The following is a 20589-nucleotide window of genomic DNA, read 5'->3' as shown; positions in this document are numbered from 1 at the left end:
TGGGAGCTCCAGCGACACAGTGGGTGCCATTGTGCTGTAAACCCCCCCTTCCTCCTAAGTGGTTTCATGCCTCTGTTTCTGCTGCCTCTGCAGCTATGACCACAACAGGCAACAATAAAACATGGGAGATACAGTCAGTGCTAAACTTTATTAATATTGTGTGATGCAGACATCAACGCTGTTGACAGTTGGGTTTTCAGGGTGATTTTTCTTTTGTGTTTGTTGCTGTACAGAGGTACAAACGCATTGTTTAAAGCACTGTTGAAGTCCAAAAAGAACAAAAAAGTTATTCTGTATGTACAAACTGTTGGAGCTATGATGTCTCTCATTTTTTAACTTAACCTAACCTGAATAAATAAGATGAAGTCTTTAGTTTACAAGATAACTCTTAACTGGTATTGAGAGGATGAGGTAAACAACATATAACTTTTCAAACAAGTCTTGAGTAGTTTTACTTCTTCAGGCTTCTAAAAACTTTAAATCAAACAGCAGTATGACAAGGAATCATAAAGATATTGCATTTCTTTAAAGAAATAGTTTGACATGTTGTGAAATATGCTTCTTTGACTTCTTGATGTCTTGCTGGGAGAGAGATAAGAAGATTCATACCAGACAATATTAAGCTAAAGTTGGTAACCAGATAGTTTAGCAAAGCGCAAATGCTCGCAACAGGGAGCAAAGCTAGCCAAAGAAGTCCGTCCAAAAGATGAAGCAAAATCCATCAGCACCTCTAAAGCTCAGTAATGGATGCACATTAAATCTGGTTTGTGTGTTTTCCTATGGAGCTATGAAGCATTTTTTATGGTGATGGTTCCTGTACTGATTGTTGTGCATGCATGAACAAGCGCACATGGATGACACAACACACACCCCTGCTAGTTTCTCAATGTTCTGCTTATCTACAGGTGGCAGTCATTCAGCATGAGACGCAGCAATGCACCAACAAAGGCTATGAAGAAAAAAGGTCTGGGAGCCCGGAGAAGACACGGATATAAACAAGGGAGGACTTTAAATGTTAGAAAACATAAGCTTTGCAAGTGTTTTACCAGACAGGAAATGCACTGAACACATTTGTCAGACCTGAAGAATGCACATAATGCGTTTTGGTGCGTAATTATGTAAACGTAACTTTTGTTTGTTTACAAAAAACCTCCACAGAGCACATTTAATCTGTACAAAAAAACCTTGAGTTTATATACAGATTAAACAAGTGAGATATAATGTGTAATTTACTGAGCTTCAGACCCTAACCCTATCATTGGAACAAGCTGGGCTAGCTAGTTGTTTTTGTTCACACTACCCTTAAGCCAAGTGTCCTCTAGCTGTAGATGTATTTACACTGTGCATACATCAACGTCATAAAAGGGAAGACAATGGGGAAATTGGCAGAGGGCAAATATTTAAATTAAAACAAGCTACAGCTCACATTTACTGTTGAGGTGTCAAACAATTTGTACAAACCCTACAAAGATGACAAATCCAATATACTCCCCTTTTGAGTCTACATTCTGCCTGAATGGAAGTGTTTCACTTTGCTAAATAACCATGTGACACTTTGGTTGCTTTGATTCATTATTTTTATTTAAACTCCTATGTTCATAGTAATATTTGCCACAAAATATGACAGCTGTTGTCATATAATATGTAATAATATAAAGCCAGTTTCCCACCTGGGAAGAATCAAAGTAAAGTACCACGGTTTCTCTTTCATAGTCGTAGTCGTTTCAGTACGACTACAGTTTACATTTTGCGGGGCTGAATATATATAAAAAAACAATATACAGGAAAATAAATAATTTCATACAAAGTCTCTAGTTAAACATGCAAATAAAGTGACAACTGTAATTATGCACAATAGGACAGAGGGGTTTAATGACTTGCCCCAGTTTGAGCACTTGCCTCAGGTTACTGTCCGGGAAAAAAAAAGAGAAAACGACAAAGACAGGGTAAAGTCAGATGAATGGGCTGGGAGCAACAATGAAATCACATGAATCAGTATGATGTGACTTGCAGTGTGAATATTATCCAGGGACTGAAATTAAGCATTAATTAAAGTGTAACTCAGGGCGGGGGTGTTGGAGGTGGTGGCCACAGCAGCACAGCCTGAAATCTGTTGCAACACAACATAAGACTTTATACTGGACATCAGTTCTCTTTTTCTGAGCCGTCTGGAGATTAATTTCACAAACACAAATCTTTTATACAACCCATTGTATTCAGAGACATGTGCATTGTGAAAATAAAACACTAATTTGAGATAAACATATTTAAAAGTCTGTGTTTTAGAGCATGTTTTTAAGAAAATGTGCCCTGTGTCTTCCGAGACACATTGCTCGTGTTGAATATTAAATCCGTACTACCGTACTTCTTAGCATTCAGTGCAGCAGTCCATGAAAGTTCACCAGAGCTGTGTAACGTGGGTGCATATGTTTTAATTGACCTTTTCTTTGTAAGCATGAAAAAAGCTGTGAGTTTATCCATTGCCGGCGTCCTGAACTCCTCACAACGACACAAGGTTTTACAGAAGAGATGCGACTCGGCGTGAGCTATGGAACAGGGTGAAGCTGATCAAATGTTAAATAGGTATTCACCACAGGACTGACTGTACATGAGTGGGCGCTACTGTGTGAACTGTTAACCAGTGCAGAATGAAGCTTCACAGTGTAGAAGCAGAGGAATCATTAGGATACGAGGGAGAAAGAAAAAAAAAACAGGTGGTGCTGCAGAAAAAGAAAAAAAAGAGGAACACCTTTCTGTACAAGGTCGAGGCACTTTCAAAGCAGCGTGCACATACTTATAAAGGGTAATGCGCACACAACAACCCAAACACACACACGCACCCACACACATGCTGTCAGTCTTTTTTTTTTCCTATATTGAACGGAGATGGAGACGCACACACGCACACACAGTTTGCTGCAGCAGGTGTTTCAGCCAGAGTCCATGCTGAACAGCTCGATGCCATGCTGGCTCCAGTGGAGACCCACTCCAGAGTTAAAGACCAGGGACCAGACGTAGGGGATGAAGAAATCCTCCGGCTGGTCTTCCTCCACGTACTTAAACTTGAGCTCTGGAAACTTCTGTTCGCACAAGAAACAGAGAAACGGAGAAAATTGTCAGGGTGATGCACAAGGAATGAAAAACAAAAACAAAAGAATGATCACAAATTCCTTCCTCCTCAACATACTGACCTTTTGTCATGGCAGACATTTTGATGTGTCACAGTAGGAAAATCAAATATCATTAATGAGCCATGGCCTTTTTCTGTGTGTGCAGATAACAGCCAATCACAGCCCACAATACGATTCTCATATTATCCATCCATAGTTTGAGGCAACATTCACATAATTTGACATATTGGATTTGCTAACACAGTAAATGCCTGCTGATGTTGTATTGTTGAAGTTTCTGCAGACAAAGGCACTGAGGTTAATGTTAAAAGTTAAAGTATCGCCGGTCCTGCCATGACCTTCGATGCCAACACCACTAAAGAATTGCCTCCAACCGCATTTGATATTTGTAAAGTGCCGTGACCAGAGAAACGACGTCTCGCTCAGATGGATGGAGGTGCTGCTACACAGGTAGGTTAACTCGCTCAGGCCCTTTTCAGTAATCACTCTTCATCAGGTACAGTAGTCTGCCGGCAGATGTAATTCCATCTGTCTGTGAGGTAAATTCGGTTACCGCTGCCTGCAGGACAGGTATCACTCTGTGGTCCAAACACTGACCTTTTTAATGGGCTGGCTAATGTAGGAGTGTTGTTTTATAGAGCAGTCTGTCAGCCGCTCTGACCTTATTGTTTACAAGTGCTGAGGCTACATCCACACTAATACGATTTAGGTCTGAAACACATCACTTTTTTAATACCTGGGCTCCAAACTACTCCAGAGTTTTAAAGTGCATATAATGAGACTTTTAGAAACATTAGACAACATTGAAAACTCACGAGCGTGCACAGACAGAAATGGTGATTTCTGGAAACGATGGCATCCATGTTTTTTCTTGACTGGGTCATGATCATCTCACCTAAATCCACATTATTATATACATGAATTTGAAAGCTGAAGCAATCTGTTCAATAAAGCAATCAATCAATCCATTCATCAATCCCAGGATAATTAACCAGCAGCCTTTTTTATTTATTTTTTATTGATTAAACGTTTAAATTTTTCAAGCAAAGATGTCAATAATCCACTGGTTCTACCTTCTCAAATATGATGAATTGAGTGTTTTCTATGTCCTCCTCTCTAGAATTTATGTAAACTAAGACCTAATTCAATCCTCATCAGTGGAGCTTGATGTTCTTTTAAACCATTTTCTGACATTTTGTAGCCCAGAGAGAAAAAAAATGGTCAAATAAAATAAGAGGAAATAATAAACAAAATAGTTTCAGTTACATAATTATGTTGTTTTATACTATTTTTTTTAGTGTCCAAGGCTTATTTATAGTTGTTTTCCTTTTCATCAATAAATATATTATTCCAGTAAAATAAACTGAAATAAATAAACGAACCAAAAGAGGAATTTGGAATAAAAATGTGGAATCCAGGATTAGAGAAACATGAAAAAAATCCTGCACATGAAATGACTTAATTTTAAGAGGCCAAAACTAATCCTGTTTCACATCCACAGAGGAAAACATCTACAAGAGAATTTGTTTTTATTGACATTTGTTTCAGCACATTTAATTTTAATTTGACATTTTTGCAGATATAAGCCATAAACAACCCATTAAATCCACTGATTCAATAAATGTCTGCAACTAATGGTTATTTTCATGACCATTTGATCTTCAGATTATTATTTCTTTGATTAAGAAAATAGTTATTTTTGTCCATTAAATGTCAGAACATAGTGGAAAACATAGTGTAACGCAGTTTCATTTGACCAAACTAACCACCTACAGGATTTTCAATATACGAGAGAAAAGCAGGATCCTCACATGATGAGAAGCCAGAATCAAAGGATCTTGAAAAGCATGATGCAAACATGATTAGCACACTGTTAATTTCCTGCTGATTGACTAATCGATTAATCCGCTCATCACTGCAGCTCCATTTGACGCAGTCTCCCACTGAGATAGTGGGTGATCAAGTTTTTTTTCTTTTCTTCTAAATCTGCCAGAAACAAACACAAGCCCACCAACCAGACCTCACCAGGCTGCTGCCAGCCCACCTAACAGCAGGCAGGTAGCAAAAAGAAGAGCATCAATAATACAACGGCACCTCATTATATCCTCCTGTCTACACACACGCATGTATATGCACACATGCAGCCAGTAATCAGTCTGCGGTGAAAGACAGACGCTGAGGGCCTTTATGTGATGGTCCGAGTCCTGTCTATTGAGTCCTGGCTGCCTCTATTCACAGCCGCACTATCGGTATCATAATGACACAGACAGAGGGGCTACGGGGGTCACAGGCCATATGCCAGGCTACTGAGGCTAGACCGCACACACCACCGCCATTGTGACAGCTAGACACAATACAGGAGCTGTATTATCTGACTGGTATTTGTGTGTAGGTGATTGTCTCGTGGACGCGCTGACTAACTCATCGAATGTTCATATGATACTGCTAGAGACAGTGACTCAAAACCAGCCACTTTGACTTGTTGGCACAGCGTAGCGGTTAGCCTTTCATTTTAAGACGGAAATTGATGAACTTGCACAAAACAAAACAAAACAGACGGCAGTTGAGCTGATTAATATCCTGCTATAATCACATGATATATTAAACAAACCAGTTATGCTAATTAGATCATTAAGATAATTAAAGAATTAATCAACAAATACTGCAATGTCAACATACTTTGAAACATATGTGGTTTTAATATCACCATCTTATAGCATTAGGGAATCAAATCTCTCCTTCATTAATGTGCAAATATATGAAACATTGGCCGAATAACTAATCATCTATATGAGGAGGATGGTGGTGTGAGCAGTATGCGTCATATAATGTTTGTAAGTTATTGTTTTCATAAGGACACATCTATAGGCCGACATAAGCGACTGTGGGGAATATAGTGTTGTACATAACAAGCGTCAATAGCGACCAAGAATAATATTGCAATTTATAAGCTCTTTCGATCAACGGCTGGATTGCGAATACGTCGAGCACTTCATCGTGAACTCTGAACGCACCACTCACAGTTTTACACGAGCAGGTGAAACAAATCAGAGCTCTGCTTTTAAAGCACACAAATGGTCTTTTCTCAGCCACTGCTGCATATATTTGAATGCTTTGTGCCTTTGTAAATGCAGCTATGATTGGCCTAGCGACAAAAACGACTGCACAGAATTCCTTTAAACCTCTGTGTAATTCAACAGTTTCTCTTAACATCGAGTGGGTTCCTTTCTCAGGCCTCTCTGGTTTATTGTGTCATGGAAAATCTATTGATGGGAGATAAACAAATGACATACAGCTAGACTGGCTCTGTCAGAAGGTTAGAAAAACTCTACCAACCAGCTGCTAATGGTAAAAAAAAAAAATTAACATGTTATCATCTTGTTTCTTTTATCTCAAGAATAAAAAAGAGACACTTTGTGCTTTTAAATGTGGTTTTTGTGAGGGTCAAATTCTTGGCTTGTCCGTATCTGCTAAGCGAAGAAGCTACGCTACATTAACCATTTCCTCAAGAGTCAAACCGAATGTACAGATCTGACAGTAGCATTGATCCTCTCATCTTATTCTCTGCAAGAAAGCGAACAAGTTTATTCCTCCGAAACATCGAACTACCCTTCAGGCTGTTAGTGTGGTCTCATATCAGTGGAGCAGGCAGCACGTAATCTTACCACTTGCCAAGAGACTGAAAAGTAAGTGAAAACGATGCACCTAGTGCCACTAAAACAAACATCCTTTATCCAAATGAGTGTTTCTCGAGACCTCGAGTGCCTGCTGGAGGAGAAATTATGAACCTAAACGGCAGGAATATAAAGTCCCCGGTGCACCTTCGACCACTTTCACTAGATATTGAACACATAATGAGAAAAAAGAAAAATGATCCCTGAATCACAATGGCCTCCATTTTTCCTCCTACTTTAATATTGGACAAGAGCCACCAGGGGATTTGATGCTTTGGGAAGTCTTGGATATCACTACACGTAGTATACGCCTCACAGCGACAACATCCCCTTTCAGGCTCCAGTGCTTTCTGGGAAAAATCTGAGCATCTAGCACCCTAATATTATCCCTGTCCCTTATTCTGACCATGCTGTGGCTTCCTCTCTTTCCTCTGGCACTCTGCTGCCTCCTCCCCTCCTCTGTTTTGTTCTCAGTCTGGCAGCTGTCTGGGCCCAATTGGCCCAGGCTCATATCAGTTAGTTATGGGTCTTGGCGGGTCAGGCCCTCGCCCCTGAACACAGACTGACTGGCTGGCCTCATATCTTCACTCAGGACTCTGTGTTCCCTTCCCTCCTCTGCACGCTGCTGTGCTGTCAGAGCTCGGCCAGACAGAGAAGAATGCGGCTAGGGAGCAAATATGAACTCGATACACACACACAAACACACGCGCACACTCACTTACATGCAGGTACACAAGCTCTGCAAGATTATATTACAAAGTACAACATATTACTCTTTGATAAATCTCATGGTCAGTGTACAAATACTGTAATCTAATATTGAATCATTGTAAACAAAGGGACTGCTATTGGTCGTTCACTTCAATAATATATATTGGTGATTTACATGGACACAAAATATCTCATATGCATCAGTATATTCTCAGATATATAAGCCCATCGTCTTCTTTTATACACTGAAGTGAAATAGTGGGATATTTGCACTCCCAATTCAACATCCTGATGTGGATAAAATGTTTTCTATTTTTTATTAGTGCAGAAGTCGAGCCAAATCTGCCACCTAAGCAGGTCCCAGGATCTCACATGTGCAGATGTGATTGTTTTTCTCTGTTTATAATTCATGTAAATTGAGTATTGGAGTTTGAAGAGTGCTAGCTGCATGTCAATGGGGAAGTTGGTCTGCCACTTTGGTCCAGGCAGACGGATCTCAACAAGCAAGGATGGAAGTTTATACAAGACGTTAATGGTCCCAAGAAGCAAAGCCCTGCAGACTGAGGTGACCCCTTGACCTTTCCTTTTGTGTCGCCATGCACACAAACTTTTTACTTTTTTTTTTTTTTTAACCTTATCTTATGATGGATTGGCACAAAATGTTGTACAGGCATTTCCTCGACTGTTCACACTTGTGGTTTTGAGTGACATGTCTCAACAACAGTTGGATAGATTACTATGATATTTAGTACAACACACATGCACGTGCCCCCCTCAGGATAAATCCTAACACCTTTCGTAAAGTAACTTTTAATCAAGTTCCAGGATCAGGTCATATTTGTAATGAGTCTTGGCTCATGACTTGGATATGACAACAATACCTGGTAAGGATAACTAGCTAGAGGGTACCTCTAATTTCTACTATATAGTAATCTCACACTAGCCCTCGTGTTTCTGCACTGTGAGTTGCATTTTCAGATGTTTGCTGAATCCAGGACCAGAGATCAATTGCTGAGACGGGTTCTGTTGCACAGTTCAATCAAACAGGGTCTTCAAAAGTTCCTCCACTTGTCAGAAGGAGGCTTCAGAGTGAGAGACGTGTGGGAAAGAACTGACCAGCCGTCAGACTTCAGATCAAGGCTCAGGTACTGTGGAACAGCTGGTAAGCTCCCAGCGCCAGCGCCGCCGCCACCCCCATCCCCCGACCCAACCACCACTCCCTCCCCCTCCGTCCTGCCCTGAGGAGCCAGAGAGTCTGTAGGCTATCGCTGCTCAATAAGGCAGATTTCAGCTGGTCAGGCTAAACAACACATTCCACAGGCACTGCCCATGAGAGCCTCACACACCCTGAAACAACACATACATACACAAAGAATGAGAGAGAGACAGGGAGACGGTTGAGTGGCGAGGCACTGAGGGTCGTCCCTGGGGTATTTACCACCTTCTTTTAACCCTTTCTTTCAGTTGGGACCTAATTTACATGTCTACGTCTTTGTGTAACTGCTTTTAAGTTCCTTTAGGTAAACAGGCCTTTTGTTGTCCTGTGTCCACAATGGTCGCCCTCGCCTAAAACAGCACAGTTGTGTTTTTTGCCAGTGAAATAGAAACAAATTTATTTACTTAACAACTGTCGGCTCCTCCTAACAAACTGTTTTCAAGACAGCAAATTTAACTGTGTCCAGTTTAGATGACATGAGTAATTGTGTCCACAATAATTATTTCTGGTCATTGATGGGAAATAGAAAAGTTGCCATAGAGTGACTTCACCGATGAGAGAAAAATGAAGCTGAATTACAAGCTTGGACCAGATTTTAGTTGTTTTTTTTTTGTTTTTTTTAAAGAGGAATAAACATCCTTATGTCTCTTTCTGGTCAGCCTACTCTGTATGCACAACTGACTGAGGCACCAATACTCTTTCTAGGAGCTTTTACTGAGTAATTAACAACTCATCAATGAGTCCACACACAAATCCAACCTATGGATTATCGTGTTGGAGGCTGAGTGGCAGAATGAGCTCATGAGATGAAGAGAAGCGAGAGGTAAGAGGGACAGCTGTTTGTTTGAGTGATGGTACCATCAAGCGGCGAGGACTTCTCCCCGAGGAGACATTGCCCAGATATTTTCTCCGCTTCATGGCACCCTGTGGAGCCGGGAAAGCACTCAGATGTTGGGAGAGTCAATGCGAGACGCAGCAACGCTTCTGCACAGAAATGAAGACCCCGGCACACATGGCTGCGCACCACATCTGAACACACACCGACTGACGCCGACAACGCACAATATCAAGCGGTCATCTGCAAACGCACACGGACACGCACGTATTCCCGGGCCCACCACGGCTGGCTGGGCGCTCGAGTTGTGCTCTACAGGTAACGGCGAACCTCGCTGAAGGACATGGCGAGGTTATCCACATTGCTTCATGTGTAATTCTACGGCTCTACGGTCGATCGCTACATTAGCACTTCGAGGTGCTGAGCGAGAGCGAGAGCGAGAGCGAGAGCGAGGCGGGGAGAGAAGCACATGGACTCGTGGCCGTGCACCATCCCTCTTCCACACCGGCTAGCGAGACAAATGCCTTGCAGCCAGCTGCCAAGTATAGAACATGAAACACATGATAAAACATGCAATTAAGAGCTTCTGTGCGGGTGTGGAGCGGAGTGGGGAGACCGCTGGTTACATATTTCCTCACTGATTAATGGAGGAGCACTGGGAGGGGCGGGGGTTAGCGAACCCGCCAGGAGTGTTGGGAGTGTTGGGTAACGAGGCGCGGTGGCAGATTTATTTCCCCCCCACACCCCCCTGCCCCTTCCTTCCGATCTTATGTGCCCATGACAAAGTGCCCCATAGCCCGCCGTCCCATCTCCTTGAAATGTCATTACATGTTCACATGTAGCGAGCTAGCGGAGATGGAATGAAGATGGGCATTAATGCTAATGAGAATTGGGGTTTGGCCTTTTGTCTCATGTCCCAGTGGTTCTTTCCATCTTTCCCCCTTGCCTCAGTCCATCTCCCCGAGCCATACCTCTCCCTCTCGCTCACCTGTCCAGACAAACTAATTCGTTTTTCTTTCTTCACCTCGCCGCCGCCAATCCACCGTAGCTCGCAGGTCTCAACAACACATTGTTCGATTCTTCACATGAATCTTGATGACCAGTCTGTCTCCCTGGGTTTTTTTCTTCTTCAGCCAGCTATCTTTCATTATTCCTTGTCCTTTCATACTGTGATCTTATCTGTCCTCCTGAGGGGTGTGTGTGTGTGTGTGTGTGTGTGTGTGTGTGTGTGTGTGTGTGTGTGTGTGTGTGTGTGTGTGTGTGTGATTTACCTTCAGTCTGTCTTTGGGCAGGGCCTGGGCTCCTTTCATGATGACCTCCTGAACCCTCTCAACTGACAGGTCACTTCCAGCCTGCTCCAGTCGCTGACTGAAGAAACCAATCACCTAATGGTCACACAGGAGGAAACAGCCAATCATCATGCAGAACCCAACTGATGGTGATGTTTTGTAAAGCATCAAGCACGCTAAGAAATACAAAAAATTGCATGAGGATTATGAAACTGGCTTGATACGATTGAGTTCTGGTTCATTTTGTGCACTAAATATGAAATTACAACCAATAGCCGGCCAAAAAAAGATTTGTTTTAGTAGAGCGATCAGTCTTAGTGACTTCAAATGTTCTCAAATAGTTATTTTAATAGTATTAAAACAGATTTAATTTAGATAAATTGATTAAAAAAAAGAAGCATCAATATTGTTTCTGGCCTCAGAAATGGTCAGGCTCTCAGCTGCACAATTCACCATTAAACCCTGTTCCCGTTTGTAGATATACAGGATCTGGTTGTCTTGATCTCACTGAGGTTTAACATCCACTCCCAGTTCTGTCATGAAGCTCTTTGACTCGTCTAATCCCACTGTTTGGAGCTGTCACACTGATATTGCAGCAGCCACACCCTTTATGATGACACTGGCTGCAATATGTAGACGTGAGTTAGAACAAAGTGGCATCATGCTACATATAGAGGGGCTTCAATCTGAAAATAACAACATTGATGTCAACGTTAAACCCTGTTAACAACATTAAGAGTCACAGAAGCAGCTAGCTTGTTTTGATTCGCTTGATTTGGAAATGACGTTTAACAACCAACAAACTGCATCCATGGATTTTCCTGCAGCAGTGTGTTGCAACTATGAAAATGCATGTATGTATGACAATTATACCAAAATATTGTAAATATTTGGAAATAATAATGGATGATGGTTATAAATGGTTATAACCTTGTGAGTGTAATCATGCTGCGCAAATTTAAGATGCTCCAAAAACAGGCTGGGCTAGTACAGTATGCCTGTAGGCTACACACTCAGTAAAGACATACAGCATTTCAGATTACAAATTCACCATAGGGTTTGTGCACGTTTCTTCCCACTTAAAATAAGAACTTCAGTGGAGCTCAAATTATTTGAGGCCTTCTGGGTTTAAGCCAAACAAGAGATCAAGGAAACTGTATTCTGCATTTCCACTGCTGTGCTAGGTTCTCCCCCGGAGAATTGTTTGATATTTGATCATTAAAAAACTCTAGGTATTACTGATTCTTTTTAATGCACTTCTTTGTCAAACCAACAGTGGAAAATGGATCTACAGGCAATGTTTTCTCCACTCATGCTTTAGAGAAACACACCAGAGCCCACAAGCACACTGTGTGCGTGTGTCTACATCTATCTAATACTAATCTCTTCATTAACTCTGAAGGCCTCCCATATGGGGTTAATTTAGAGGAGCAAAAAAGCAGCCCCTCATCTTGAATCTCATGCTCACACACACACGGATTTGCAAGCACGGGTAAGGCTTCGGAGAATAGCCTTAGGGAGACTGACTTAACTGGGAGATTCCAGCTAGCATGCTTCCCTCATACTTATGGATAACAGCAAAGCCCATGGCAGTGTATGCAGCAACCCCCATCCCTCACACACACATACACATACACAAAAGCTTCCTTTCCCCCCTCTACATGACTAATACAGCGATGAAGGACAGCTTTCTCTCGCTCTGTCCCTTCCTCCCCCGTACACCAAACACTCTCAATGAATATTTGACACAGAGCCTCTTGACACAAGGGGGCTGATTAATTCATCAATAGTACTTAAGCTCACAGACCTCAGCATGCTATACAGTCCAACTACACACTATGTTAATGATGCAGTGCGCATGTGTTCCCGGGGTTTCTGGCTTTTTGAAAACTTTCCCTGCAGACGAAGAGGACATTCAGGGAAAATCTGTATAACCTTGATCTATGGAATAATTACCACAAATCAGCCAGCAGCCACGAGGTAAAGCTCTCCCGGTTCAAAGCCTCTCTCACATTACCGCTGCTATTCATGGGGAGGGGGGGGGGTAACTACCACAAAAGAGGCACACACTGACCGTGTCCAGGTTCTGCATGATGTCCTGGAAGGATGGGTGCATCCTGAACTGCTCAAAGAGCTCCCTCTTGTAGAGCAGCGCGTACACCAAGTTGGGGTTGTGGTGCAGAGAGTTGCATAGGCAGGAGTTGATGATTTCCAGCATCATGCGGATGACCTCTTCAATCACATTCAGGTCCTGGGCCTAGGGGAGAGGAAGGATGTAAAGGTTAATTGGTTTCCCACTACACTGGTTTCACTTTTAATGGTGTTTTTAAATAATTGCCTCCTGATAGACTGATCAGCAGGGGGTAACAGCGAGGTGGAAGTGGTGGGAGGAGGAGGAGGAGGAGCAGGAGAGAGAGAGCGAATAGTGAAATGAGGGAAGGAGGGAATGAACGGTGTAAGTTGTCAGCCAAGGTCTTGGTGAGGGACAGAGAGGTGACCTTGTAAGTCACAGATCAGGACATGTCACAGTATGTTTCCTCTTGGGGCGACGACAGCTGAAGTGACAAGTGACAGTATGAGAAGAGAGATGTGTGGGAGGGGGATGCGTGGAGAATAAGACACAAGAGGTTGAGTGGCTGACATGATGAGTTATTTACAAAGTTCTTCACACAAAGAAGACTTGTCAAAAAAATCGAAATGCGGTAAAGACAGATTCTAAGCAGAGAAAAGAGTGTGATAGGTATGTCTAAGGTAAGAGGTGAGGTGAGATAAGGTAAGGCTTTCTGTTGAAGCGTCAAAGGAGAAGATCGATACCACTCGTGTCTGTAGCTTGGCCTAGCGTAAAGTGCAAAAGTCTGTCATTTTATGTGGTGGTTATGTGCTAGAGTATTTCTTGGGGACAGGAATATACGTAACTTCTTGAGTCGTTTGTGGGAAAGGAAACTCATGCAGGTTTCAGATTTAAAGATATGACGTAATACAGCACATTATGAATCAGATTTACAGGCGGGCTTTGGTGCATTTGAACAGAGCCGGCTAACTGTTCTCCTCATGTCTAGTCTTAATGCTAAGATAAGCTAACCAGCTGCTGACTGTCATGTCACATTTGTTGCACAGACACAACAGTGGTATCCATGTTGGAGAGGGAGCAAATGAGTCCATTTCAAGGCACCGAAAGTTCGGTGAGCCCTGGTGGTCTTTGAGGTGAATGTCACTTTGCAACGGAAGAATTTCCATCTCTACCTCCGCAGCATCCGAGCTGAAGTCGGTCTAAGTCACTCAGCAATGCATGTCATGTCCACTCGCATGAAAGGATTTGAAATGAATGACAGATATGGCTGCAGCTTATCAAAGTCACAGAACCTGTCTTCGAACTCTCGCTCAAGTCTATTTATGAGTTGAGAGTACTTTTCTGCAGCGCTGTCCAAGGCTCTAGACGCAGAGGTATTGTCATTCAGCACTCACTGCACAGACGGAAAGTGCAGCAATTTCTTTCTTTGTAAAAACACAGAGACAATGTTCATCTTGGCCTTAGATGTATTTACATCGCCGATCATTGTCAGAGACTTAAAAGTCTTAAATTTATCTTGCAGTTCATTGTTCAAATGGATCAGTTTACATGTCTTACACAAAAGTGAAAAACTTGCAATTTTCCTGACCAAGTATAATGTATTTGAAGCCCATCCTTCTCGCAGATATCATAAGGCAGTGGTACTGTAGAAATTGGGGTCACCTTAACATGACAAAACCTGTGGAGAAGTTGGTTATCACACGGGTTTGGTTTGTTTTTACAGAAAGCTTTTCCATCTACGGTGCCTTTTTCTCTATGAAACACCCCCTTATGGTGTTGTAGATAAACTCCGTTTGTTGCTGTCTGCTGTCCTGCGGGGCAGCAGTGTTAGGAGAGCCTCTTTTGAGGAGAAAACATGAAACAGCAAAAAGATGTCTGTTTGCCTCTTTGTTCAAAGCTTCCTGGAACTATGCAAGTCTGGTCGCTTTTTTCCTGTTTTGCTAATTAAGGTAAAAAACCTTGCACAGTTCCTCTTTAACTCACAGGCTATTTCTACCTATAATAAGCTACCTGGTGGGTATCTGGCATTGTGGGGCTTGTCGCATGTACTTGTTGTGGAGCTTTGCTGTTGCCACAGTCGCCCCCACACATTTCTTTCAGTGTAGTTAAGAAGAACTCTTCCTCCAACTGCTTATGAAAGTGGTAGGTTTTCTTCTGCTAAACGGTTAATAGCCCGGTTTGTTAATTATTGTAGCTAAAATCACAGATGAGCAAGAACTAAATACTGACACCAGTTGGGTCAAAGATTTAAAATCCAAATAGATCATTATTTATTTTAAGTATTATACACAATTGTAAAGCACTTATTTTTTCATTCATTAAAATGTGGAGGTAATTTAGGCTATTTATAGATCGAGTTTCTCATGCTATTTATACAACGTGCCCTGAGGATGACTCATTGGCTCCCTGTGGGCGACCAGGTGCTCCCGAGGCACCATGTTGGCTATCCCTGATCTACTTTGGGATTTTGAGTGTGGGTCTATGTGTGATGTCCACCCAAACATGCTGCCCAGTCTCAAAGCTTGTCGCAACTCATGAGATAGTTCATTATTCTCTCTTTGTGACCAGTGTTGTAGTGGTGTAGTATGGGGATCTTGGATGTGCAAAGACCAAATTTTAATTAAAGAAGACCTGATCCTGGGGGGAGCAAAGGGGAAGTCAGACCAAGTCCAAAAAGACTTCAGGACAATTAAAACTTGATCCGGAAGGCAGTCAACCCCAAAAGAACATGACAGCAAAAATGTTCCCTCCTTAACAAGCACCCTGTGGGCAAAACCAGAAGTAATACACAGTTTACACCAACTATCTTGTTTCAGAAAAAGAAAAACTCTCTTGTGAACTATAAGCTGTAAGCAAGTCTCCCTAGATCTTCTTGGGTAGTAGATATATTGAAGCATGGCTCAGTATCCACAGTAACATAACTGTACCCTTCCCAGCTTAAATAGACCGAATATTATGTAAAATCAAGCATGATATGGGGTCATTTTTTTTTAATTCTGGGAACTAATAAGTGGAGTGCCAGTCAGAATTGATGTCGTATTGGATTGCTTGTATTGTGCTTGATTTGTTTGCAGGTAACTCAGTGTATTGTCAAAGCCACTCTTCTTCTCATTAGAGGACAACAGCCATGTGATACATCCTACATCTGTCAAACTACAAAGTGTCAGTTTTCTTGATGCTGTCGGCTTCTTGGTAAAATGAAACCATTAACCTTTGCACCGCCAGTTGTAGCACCACTTAAATCCTAAGAGTTCTGCTCGTTCCAAGTAACACCACCATTGTAATTAATATGGAGATCCAAGCAGCAAGGTATTCCAAAAGTTAATCGGACCATCTGCTCTTTACCGGAAACCTGCAGATATTCTATCATACATTGTTCTACAGTTAGTGTGTTTACAAAAGAGTGTCGAGACAGACAGATAGATAGACAGACAGACGCCAGCCACTGTGACGAGATAACATGTTTAGCTCTTACAGAGAAAGGAAACTGCAGAGACGGTGGGAAAATGAATAATCTTTAAAGAGATAAAAATCCAGGCAGAAATGAATTGCTGAATACAACTCAAGAGATGATGTCTGATTTCCTGTGGTGTGACAACTGTGGGTAGAGCTCTGTAGAATCTATCATGCACTGATGGTATTATAGATAAGATCAATAGATGATGCAGTCAGTTTCCAAACCAATCTAAAAATACAAAACAATGCTTTGTCTCAATGAAAACAAGCACTGCCAGTAAAATGGGCATGAGGCACAATGTCCTGGTTTTCAGTAATTTCTCGATCATTTGCCAAAAAGCACAACAATTTTATGACTACCTTCCTGTCCAATTTAATGCAAGATCATTTAGAAAAGTGTGCTGCTTTGAGATTCGCTTGAAAGCTCATTTATCCCTAAGATGTCCATAAACAGTGTATCTATGTCAGGCTGAATGGAGCCAAAAGGCTTAGCAGTCAACAGCTAAGAAGAAACTCAGACAAAAGGATGTAGCCTGAGAGAGGGCAGGAGCCGAGGAAATTCAGAGCAACTTAACTTAATGCAATAGCACTAACAGAGAGAGTCTAGTGGCATACATGCAAAACTGTGAGAAGAACTGAAACCAAAATATGATTCATATGAGAAACGTGTTTATAATTGGAAAAAAAAATTCTTTAAATGATGGCGGTTCTGCTTGTAAACACATATGTATAAATATAAAAACCAAAATATTGCAGAGAATCAAATATTGCCTGATATATTAAATGCACACAGGAAAAAGTAGGCACTGAACTACTTGTGGACATCAGAATACTTTGCAGATGCACTCTGTCATTTACTCTCCTAATAGTATTCTGGTAAACACAGAGTGCTTTTACTAGAAAATGAATGAAGTGCCATGTTTGTACGCATCATTTTTTCATTTTCACTAGTCATAGCAGAGAAGCACAGGTGCTACTAATGACATTAATTACAGCCGTGTCCCTGCACTGAAACTGAGGCAGCTGAATGGAATTTATAAGAGAAATATTGGTCTACAAGACTGGCTGGATACTTTGCATTGCTTCCCTGCAGAGTGTGTGGGCATCTACTGATACACAGACCGCCACGCTTTCGCGCCACTATTATAAAAATGCAGACTTTGACTTTTGATCATGCTGTGACAGTGCTCAGAATGGCACTGAATACTAATCAGGGACAGTGATATTAACGAGATAGATGGCGGAACAGGAATCAAAACACTGTAAGTGCACATGTGCATCATTCTAACAACTGTTGGGCTTTTAATTGACCAGTTCAGCCAGTTGGCCCCAAAGCTTTAATCATTATCTTTGCTTTACAGGAAGCCTCGCCCCTTAGACAGTACTCATCAGCAACTTCCTCTGGGGTTACATCCTGCTTCATCTCAGGGTTGAAATGAGGAAAGTGTATTCCCTGGAAGTATTGTAAGTCCTGTAAAATACATTAGAATAAGGTGCTGAGCAAGCCGGCTGAATCTTTAATGTGCAGATGTGTAAATCAGTAAAGATGTATGATTTAGAGAAGGTCCTGTATACAGAACCAGTGGCTGCAGTTCTAACCAGCGGACTTAGGTCCACAAATTTTGTAGTCCAGAGGGGCAGCAGGCAGGGCTGTCTTGAAGTGTCTTCTGTCGTCACTTTTATTTGCAGTGGCTATTGAGCCTCTAGCGGAAGCTATCAGGTGAGACCCTTTAATGGCTGGACTGGATGTGTTAGAAATATCACATCAAATTTCATTATATGCAGACGATGTGTTGTTGTTTATGTTAAACCCCTCTGTATCAGTCTCTCGTCTTATTCAGATTATTGACCGGTTTGCTGCCTTTTCTGGATATAAAGTTCATTTCTCCAAACCAGAAGCAATGCCTATGGGTAATTTACGACAACCACCAGATAATCCTAATCCTTTCCCATTCAAATGGTCCTCTACATGTTTCATATACTTAGGTAAATATATTAAACCTAAATTCAATCAGTTGTTTCAAGCTAACTTTAACCCACTATTCGATAAAATAAAACAAGATTTGGAGAGATGGAACAATCTTTCCATATCATGGCTGGGCCGAATCTCACTTCTGAAAATGAATGTCCTTCCGCTTCTGCTCTATCCAATACAAATGATTCCCCTCTTATTCAATCATAAAATAGTGAAAAAACTCATGGTTGGTTCAGCTCATTTATCTGGAGTAAATGAAGACCACAGATCAGGATGTCAGTGTTGAAATGGAATCATGTGTTGAAATTTTTGTGCTATACTCACGAGAGCATTTGTATAAAAGACGGTATTATTTGTTTTTGTTTTTTCATTTTCCTCTTTGTTTAGCTCCCACTGTAATAATATAATAATGTACCTGTCACATTTACCCGGAACTGATCTTTCTGTTTGGGTTTTTGTGTTGCTATTCCCAGCTTGTTGTTGTTGTGTGGTTTTGTCGTTTTACCTGGTCCTGTCTTCTGTATGTTTGTTTATTAAGAAAATGAATAAACAGATGAAAAAAAGATGTATGATTTATAAAAGAAAAAGTTTGTTTCCTGTGCACTGCGAGACACATTTCAGACCAAGAAAATCTGATGTTATTATGGGGAAAACAACCAACAGTACAGGCCTATGGGTTTTTTCCTTGATTTTGCTTTAAATGTTCATTTTCATGTCAAAAATGACCGTCCTGATGGTGACCCGTTTTGGTAAAGAATTTGCTAATACCAGCTAACATCTGATCCAAAAACAGCAGCCTGGTGAGAACGAAACGGCAAGCTGAGACTCTACCTCCAATCTGGGCGAACCATCTGCAACAGAACTGCATGTGGTAGCATTTTATATTCCATCTTCTGTGCCCTGCTTCAGAAACAAGTGCTTATCTTATAAATAACTATGCTTGCTGTGTGGCCTTTTTTTTTTTTTTTTTTTTTTTGGGTGTGTGCTGTAGCCACACATCAGTGTATGCACAATCTCATGCATGTTAACACGCACACAAACAAACACAACCCACCACTGAAAGTAGGCACAGAGATAAAGACGATTGTAAATAACTGTATTCTGATGTGTCTTGACCAAGAATGAGACCTGCCACACAGATGCAATAATGCACTGCATTGATTTCCACAAGCTGGCGGATGAAGGTGTGTGTGTGTGGGCCTTTAACAGGCAGACATGAGGAGGCAAGAGGAAGGCAAGGGAGCCGGCTATAATGAGGATTGATTGTGCGTCTGAAAGCAGAGGTGGCTCTCTGGGCTCAAATCCACTGCCTTAGCTAGACCTGCTCTATTCTCCTCTGCCGTGGCAGGCCATAATTAGCAAGAAAGCAGGGACAGATATGGGAGACAACTGAGTAGGAGGAAGAAGAGGCAGAGGACGTAGAGGAAGGAGGACAGGAACAAAAATGGAAGCACGGAAGAAGAGAGCAGGAGGGAGGAGGGGGGGTTGATGGAGAAAATGAATGTGATGAAGAGGAGACAAAAGGAGGAGAGGAAGGCAGAGTAGGAGTGAGGGATGCCTGGTGTGTGTTTGTTCTCTAGCTCTGCACCCGGCTTAATGAGATTAGCCTGGCAGGAAAAAAAATGCCACACTGGGGAATTCAGGTCACATGAAAATAGGCTAGCTAGACGTCTGCCTGGCCCTGTGTGTATGTTTGTCAAGTGGATAAGATTAAGAGGTCCATGGTCTACTTGAAACCCAGACAGGATTTAAATATCTTGGCTCCTCCTCTTCTTCCACTTCCCCACTCCGTACTTTACACTTGTTTTCCCCAAAAATGTATCTGCTAGACGACCAGAAAACACCTGACATGTGTTTGTATGACTGCATGAAACCATTAGCGCCTTTTCTTTTTTTTTTCTCTCCCCCTCTCTTTTTCTCTCTCCTTCCTCATTTTTTCCTTCCCTGCTCTCTGCTGCTCTGCCCCTTCTACTCCAGTCATGTGCTATTTTCCAGCCTCCTGCATTGTCATTTAGTCACAACCACTCATGCCGCTGTTTAATGTCCTCTCTCCACCCAAGAAAACATAGGCCTCAGACATGAGCTGTATCATTAGTCTCAATGATCCTGCCCCATTTTACTTGTTTCACCATTTACTCAAACCATGCAGGAAGGCTCTTAGTGTGTGTATATACACAACTCGGTGTGTTTGTAAGCTTTTCCATCTGTCTGATTCTGCTGCTAATTCTTCA

At 41.8% G+C, this 20589-nt stretch overlaps 1 protein-coding gene across 2 annotated transcripts in view; it reads right to left on the bottom strand.

The window, feature by feature from the left end:
* Positions 1–50: 50 nt before the first annotated feature.
* dym (dymeclin) overlaps positions 51–20589 on the bottom strand; it is a 53137-nt gene continuing 32598 nt past the window's right edge. For both annotated transcript variants that reach the window (XM_083984168.1, XM_083984169.1), the window contains 3 exons: positions 12931–13113; positions 10839–10952; positions 51–3080 (listed from right to left, as the gene is read on the bottom strand). In XM_083984168.1, coding sequence (XP_083840294.1) covers positions 2931–3080; positions 10839–10952; positions 12931–13113 — 447 coding nt within the window. In that variant the 3' untranslated portion in view covers positions 51–2930. The remainder of the gene's footprint in view (positions 3081–10838; positions 10953–12930; positions 13114–20589) is intronic.

This window comes from Trachurus trachurus (genome assembly GCF_905171665.1).
Source record: "Trachurus trachurus genome assembly, chromosome: 12".
Classification (NCBI taxonomy): domain Eukaryota; kingdom Metazoa; phylum Chordata; class Actinopteri; order Carangiformes; family Carangidae; genus Trachurus; species Trachurus trachurus.
The sequence above is the reverse complement of the archived record's forward strand: the minus strand, read 5'-3'. Positions and strand labels throughout refer to the sequence as shown.